Genomic DNA, 7,265 nt, shown 5'->3' on the forward strand with positions numbered 1-7,265 from the left:
TTTTTTTTATTGACGATGGCATGAAAGAAGGTGGATGCAACGAGAGATGTTAAATAATCAAAAAATAACTGCCCAATATAACTGGTCTTACAAATAAAACAATAAGAACATTATTGATAAGAAATGCGAAAACAGCCTTTTCTCGAGAACGTAGAGCCGAATTTCTAGAAAAATGAATTGGTTAAAGTCAAAATTATCTAGATAAACCAACTTTATTTTCAAAAGATTCTGATTACTACTGACCTATAAATGTAAAAAAGGAAACAGCGAATGCTGCAATCAGGGCTATAAAGATGCCGATTCTTTCCTGCTGCCACAAAAATTTCTGCAAAATATTTAAAAGACAATTATTGGTCTCACTTCTCTCTAACTTTTTTTTCGCTGTTCACAAATATCATGGAAATTAAAACTAGTGTTTGATAGATTCGTGCCTTCAACTGTACAAATTCAACAAATTTCGTCATTACTTGATTTATATTGATGACCATCCAATCAAATTCACGTACATACGAATTTTGATTTTGCAACTATATCTTCATCACATTGGAAATTTATCAGTCTTCCCCTCCTCAAATGAATTCACCAATTCAATTCATTTTCATCGTTTGGCACATGCTGTATATCCGGTCCCACCACAGTAACCTTCATGATGCAGAATGAATCATTGGACCAATTCTTTCAACCGATCGTTGAATGAATCTCAGAATGGATCTTTAGTATGATCATTGGACCAATTCTTTCAACCGATTGTTGAATGAATTTCAGAATGGATCTTTAGTATGCAAATCTTCTTAACCCTTTTTTATGTGGGAAGTTCATCAATGCTGGGCTCTCTTATACTTGTAGCCATAAATTTCCTTAAATTGATCAAGCCCATTACCTTATCCCAATACATAACAATTCGTAATTACCCGACAAGGTCATCAATATAGCCACTGAATCTGTATCGAGCAGGTTTTCTTATAAGCTATCGAAGTCCTTCCAACTTATGAAGGCAAAAATCATCGGATTGAAAACATTTTACCCAGTTCATCATTAGATCGCTCTAATCAAGTTTTTTTGCTAATCCTAATTTACAAATAGTTTTTCAAATAGTTGTTAATCTCAATTTCAAATAGTTTCCCATTCGCAAGAATTCGTTTCATCATGTGAATAGTAGTATACTGGATGAGTATGAAGTGGTGAAATCATTTCTCCACCATTTTTTCATACACATATCTTTCGACACTATATTCTGGAATAAAGCTAGCTAGCTAGGGTCCAGAACGCACGTTGTTACTTTGCATGGAGAACAAAGTTAGAAAAGTCGAGAATGAATTCGTCACCAAAAAATTTATCCAATTTCGATCAACTATGACAGATCGTTCGCAAATCATTAATTGCTACTCCCACTCCATTCAAAATGGCATGAAGCCCTTACCAACTGCGTGCAATTCACTGGTGATGATGAACGTTTTGTGAACATTTCTAAGGTCACTGTTAAAAACTTATGGAAACCCTACTGGAACTTTTCACTATCGTATAAATTCAAAATTTGCTTTTTATGAAGTTATTGCAATAACCATTAAAGCGTAAAAGAAAAAATATTTGGAATTGGGGCTCGATTTTTTATAAAAAATCAAGTCCCCGACTGCAGATAACTGATAAGGGGTTTATACCATCTGAAAGAAGTGAAAATGGTAAATTAATGATATGCGAAGGATTTTCATGGTTGGTCGGACAAAATCTGTTCGAGCTTCATGCCACTAATACAGCCGTTTTGCAGTGTAACAAAAAAGGCATCTTTACAAGAAAACTCCTTTTTTGTTATCTATATATGAGCCACATTCATAGAGACTTTCCGGATAGAGACTTTAGACAAGGACAAATACAGAGTAGCACTGTCATTTCTGGTATATATATTTCAAAAAAATGGAGCCATTCCAGGAAAATGAAAACGACTTACGAATAAATTGAATCCAAATAAATCATCCTTGTATTCTGTTTCTATGCTATTGTTGTTTACGGATGGAAGGAAAAATATTGCCACCAAACAAATGATATATACTACCAGCAATGCTATGAACAAACCACTGAATCCCCAAAGTTTCAGCAAAAATGAGCATAAATAACCGATTGTTCCTGCAAGAATTTTTAGATTAGAACTGAAATTAAAATTTTAAAAGACTGAATTTCTTACCTCCAAACCCAATAACACCTTCCAAAACTGCGATAACTAGTGATCGACACTTTGGCGGATAATAACAGATAGAATCGGTGGCATAAGCAAAAAATGACGAAAAAATGGACATATAGCCACCAAAAGCTGCGAAAAGCACTTCACTTGCGATTAACCAATATACTGAAAGCTGAAATAAACACGACAGATTAAACTACTAGAAAAATTTGATAGCTGAAATTAACAGTTGATGATGACTTAAAAGGTTATGAAGCGTTGCTTTGAAAAGGTCTTTAATCTGACTAGTTTATAAATGACTATAAATTTATTCAAATACTGAAGGTTTTTTTTACATCGCTTACCTCCATATAAAACGACTGCACTACCAATGAGACACCTTCAAGTACAAGTCCACTGAATGGTATTACCAAAGCTGCTTTACGAGATTTCGTATCACCTAACCGTCCAATCATTGCAGATGTGAAAAATCCAAGCGAACAAATCGCAACACTGCTGAAAATTTTCTTGAAATTATCGCAAACTTTTTGACAAACAAAACGTTTCGGTTAAAATATTTAGTGATTCATGTTCTTGAAAACACTAAACTTACATGCCAAAGGGACCTACAAGTATTCTGATTTTTTTTTTCTTTACATATAGAGTCATTTGATTTTACTAACTTAGCAATGCTTGTATAATAAAACAAACAATCAAATAAACCAATTTCCATGAACACGAGTAACTAAATAGACCTCAACAAGAGTATCCAATTGGCTATCGCCTGCAATTCTGTATTGGATGAAATACTCGGGTGTGAACAGTTCACACTGATACCTATGCTATCACCATATTGCAAACATGCCTGAAAATGATGCAACGAAAGTAATAGTGGAAAGTAAAGAACCCGATAGGTCTCTGCTTAATCAAAGTGATTAGAGAAAAATTACCATTTAAGATGCACGAATAAGAGAGAAAGCCACAAGTAAAATACGACACAATCGAAGGTGATATATTACACGAGTGTCTGGAAGTTGTAAATGGTAATAAATAGGACCTAATATTAATGAGAATGTCTTAATTTACGTTTACCTTCTGAAATGGTCATAGATTCTTACATAATTTCGATAACTGTTGTGGATGATAATTCAGTGTGACAAAAAATACCCCGGATTCATTTACTTTTAGTCATCCCTTAATTTTGTAGAATTGTCACCATGAAGAAGGATTAATTGCAATTTGTCCCATTCCTACTTTCATGCGATTAATTAGGTAAAATGTATTTGCTTTTTTTCATAAATTTTTGGGATGCGTAATATTTCATTTGGTACCGTTTAATATTACTCAACCAACAACCATCGAGATGTCTCAGTCAAGCTTTTCGATAAACTAAAGCAACAAAATAATAGAGAAGCTAACCTTCTGATAGACCAGTGATTGGAAAATCGGGTGAAACATAAAGCACGTGATGGAATACAGACATAACGGCACATTAATTCCAAGAGTTTTCCAAAATAGAAATTTGACACCATACACCGCGGTATCAGCAGTTCCCGTTTCCATTCTTCCGCGTATTTCAAGACTAACAACGGTAAGTTAAAAATTTTGGAGGAAAATTACGAATTCAAACAAGGATGAGACCAGCAAAAACCACTCGGTCAGAACGATTAAGATCGATACAAATTAAACAATGACCTTTGGTCTTTGCAAGTATAGTGGACGTGACAAGAAGGTTACGATGGGAAATATGGCATATTTGATGTAAAATATAACTAATAGAAGATATTTCTTTTCTCGTTTGATAGGTCAAACAATCCTTTCCTGTTGAATAAACTGTTTTCTCATTTTTCATTTTTGTTACTATTCGATGCAAACTAGAAGGAATATTTCATACTGAAAAATTTTACAAAAATAGAAATATTTGAAAACGGAAAAATGAATCCATTGATGGTAATCATCCGGAATAACTTAGCAAAAGGTAAAAAAAAAAGAAAGCATATATAGAATTAAACTTTGCAATGGCTTATTCTAAATTACTTCCAAAATGTTATTACACATATCATCCATAACTTGTCTTTTCTCATACGATTAATTACTATTTAGTTTAATGTTTTTAATCATGCAAAACTTGTCCTACTTCTGACATAAAGTAAGTAACTGTTACTTTGTAACTTTTAACAGGAAAGATTGACAGTTTTTTGAAAATTTTATTCTGTAATATACGATTGTACTTCAAGAAATCAATTCTTATGAAGGAAAAAAAAAAAAAAGAAGATAAAGATAACAAAAAATAGATAACAGTAATCAACCAAAATAGCAGTATTTGGGAAATTTACGGTGATGCAAAACCAATTGTACCGCAAGCCAATGGTAATATATCTTTGTTACGAAGTGACCATTCCATTACTGATAATTTATGGATCACCAATGAACGGCCAATTAGTGAGATATCTTTTGGCCAATCAATTTCTCGATCTAAATACACTTCAACTCTTAAATCTTTTCTATTCTTTATTAAATATTTAAATATAAATGAAGTTTATAGAATAATAGTTGATCTTTGAGAAAAATATCAACGGTGTTAAGAGCAACGTTTTCAATGAAATGACCTATAAGGGACATCCTTTAAATACCAACTGTCTCTTCTTTCTGCTCAATATTTCCGCAAACATTTGCAACATAGGGGTCAAATGCATCTTACGATGCATTAAGTTTGATATCTTCTGAAAGTTTGTTTTGCCCTATAATATCATCATTTATGAAACTATCCGCAACTATCATCAATTCTTTCTACCTTCCCGATTCAGGCTATCTAAAAAAGTTTCAGGTTTCCAGGTTTTAGCAAACTTTGCAAGTTTATAAGTCTCGATTAGTGCAACTGAGGCTTTTGACTTGAAAAAAAATAAGTGGATTTTAAATGGAATGATTTATGTTATTAATAATTTTAGCTTATATTGCACTAGTTATGGTAGATCTTTAACATTGTCATTTGTCATTTAATTTCAAAATTAACCAGAATTTTACGAACAAACTTATTTTCTCAATAAATTTTAACCAAAATATTTTTAAAATACCTGCCTATTGACTGATTGATACCTTTTGCGCCTTTTCTCTAATCACCCCTCTAATAGAGAGTTTAACGAGAGTTTGAATAACGAGGCGTAAAAATTACTGACTACTTCAGCATTATTTTTGTACTACTAAAAGTAAAAACTACTATACTGTAACTAACTGTAATTATACTGTTTCTATTATACTGTAACTAACCAATTGTTGCATTTTTAGTACCATCCACTTTAATATTCCCGAATATAGCGGATACATTAAATTTTTTATCCGGTGCCATAATGGGACCAACATTAGCACAGGAATTGGATAAATCACCGGCTTGATGGACAATGAGTGCATGTTCACCATTTGGTAATCCTGAATGCATTCGAATTTTTAATTTAATTTTTTCTAACCTTATTTTCTTTTCTATTCATTAGTTTGTATATATAGTTATGAAGAAATCATATTATTCTTTTCAAAGATTATCATAATTACAGTATTTCGTAATTGTAGCTTATAATAATAACAATTATATTATCAATTACTATCAAAATCATGCTAGATTAATAAGTTGAAAATTTTTTTTTAGGCTTATCATTCCTCTCTTTTCTAGGCTATCGTTTAATTTATTCAAAATTATTAAAAGATGGTACAAAATATTGCTTCTCATGCAAAAACGCTTAAATTTATTTGTAGCAAAAACAATAAAGAAGGAAATGTTTAGCATACAAAGGGAGGATTTATTATTTTTTAACATTTTTTTATGTTTTTTTTACATCCTAAGCCTAAGTCTAACCTTAAGCAAAGCTCAAATGATCATTTGACAATACAAAAAATGCTTAGTGTCTCATAGGTAACAAAAATTTAGGTTTAAATTTTTCTTATCACCTGTGTCATCCTTTGCTTCTTTTCTGGAACAAAAAGGAATTCATTTGTTAGCATAGCATTCGTCCTAATTTATTAATGCTATTTGCAAATGCAAATGTGAAAATTGAAAATTAAAATGCACTAAAAAGCTTTCATAAAACAAAAAAAAGCCAAAAATTTGCATAATTTTTTTTTTTCAAACCTTACATATTTTTAAAGGAAAAGAAAATTTCAAACTATGCTCCGTTCAACGATTTCAGGAAATGATGTCACTAGCAATATAATCGGTTTTCCAAGTATGACAATTCATTTTAGTGACTGTCCACATGAACTATTGTCAAATGTTTGTTACCTTTATTTGTAATACTTCCTTAAACTATCTTCAGAAATTTTCAATCAATTTATTAAAAAAGAACGATGAGACAAGGTATTATTCACTCTACATAATGTTGACGATAAATTTCAGTGAGTGAAATTTTTTCACAAAAAAAAAAACCCATAAAATCCGATTACAAAAAAAGATCCTACAAAATCTTCGCTTTTTTTTTTCCCTTGTTGTAACAAAAATAAAACGATTTTTAGGCGAAGCAAAAAATGAAAATAAAACAAAGCAATTAACTGTGAGCAATCTGAGAATACATATAACTTATCATAACTATTCTATCTTATCATCAATAATATTTAAACACTAATGACATTTTTCTTTCATTTAATCCAATTTTAACTATTTTTTGAAAAATGGTAAGATGATGATAAGGATGATAAGATGCTAAGAGGATAATAAAAGGTAATGATAAGATGCTAAAGATAAGATAAAAATGATCTAGTGATAATTGAGATCGTTTGCTAGTTTATTAACTCATTAATACACATTCTTCATGTAGCGAAATGAATTTCATACTTCTTTCATAAATACAAATTTATTTTTCAACAAACATTTTACTCAAAATATATACTAATTAATTTTTATCCTAATTAATTAGCCTTTTTTGCTCGAATAAACCTTATTGTTCTTACGAAATCAGAGATTTTCCTAAGAACTAAAAACAAAAAAAAGAAATCTTGATCGCAATTTTTTTAAAAGTCAGTTATGATAGCAATCTTTAATCATTCAACCGTGAAGTTCTTACCACTCTTTGCTTCTTTCTTTCTCTTTTTTCTTTTTGACACTTAAACAAGATTTCCAACTTTT

The 7,265-nt window shown here is 30.9% G+C and overlaps 2 protein-coding genes across 2 annotated transcripts in view; both read right to left on the reverse strand.

The window, feature by feature from the left end:
- Nucleotides 1-3,806, reverse strand: part of LOAG_18459 (hypothetical protein) — a gene marked incomplete at its 3' end in the record, with an annotated part of 5,258 nt that extends 1,452 nt beyond the window's left edge. Inside the window, exons 1-6 of the mRNA XM_020451119.1 lie at nt 3,575-3,806; nt 2,911-3,020; nt 2,521-2,671; nt 2,180-2,348; nt 1,946-2,121; nt 244-325 (exon numbers count right to left, since the gene is read on the reverse strand). Coding sequence (XP_020305125.1) covers nt 244-325; nt 1,946-2,121; nt 2,180-2,348; nt 2,521-2,671; nt 2,911-3,020; nt 3,575-3,718 — 832 coding nt within the window. The 5' untranslated portion in view covers nt 3,719-3,806. The remainder of the gene's footprint in view (nt 1-243; nt 326-1,945; nt 2,122-2,179; nt 2,349-2,520; nt 2,672-2,910; nt 3,021-3,574) is intronic.
- Nucleotides 3,807-4,487: 681 nt separating this feature from the next.
- LOAG_11116 (hypothetical protein) lies at nt 4,488-5,591 on the reverse strand (the record flags this gene model as incomplete). Its single annotated transcript, XM_003146639.1, has 2 exons — nt 4,488-4,630; nt 5,423-5,591. The coding sequence occupies 2 exons, from the start codon at nt 5,589-5,591 to the stop codon at nt 4,488-4,490; spliced, it is 312 nt and encodes a 103-aa protein (XP_003146687.1).
- Nucleotides 5,592-7,265: the final 1,674 nt, after the last annotated feature.

Source organism: Loa loa, assembly GCF_000183805.2.
Source record: "Loa loa unplaced genomic scaffold supercont3.322, whole genome shotgun sequence".
In the NCBI taxonomy this organism is placed as follows: Eukaryota; Metazoa; Nematoda; class Chromadorea; order Rhabditida; family Onchocercidae; genus Loa; species Loa loa.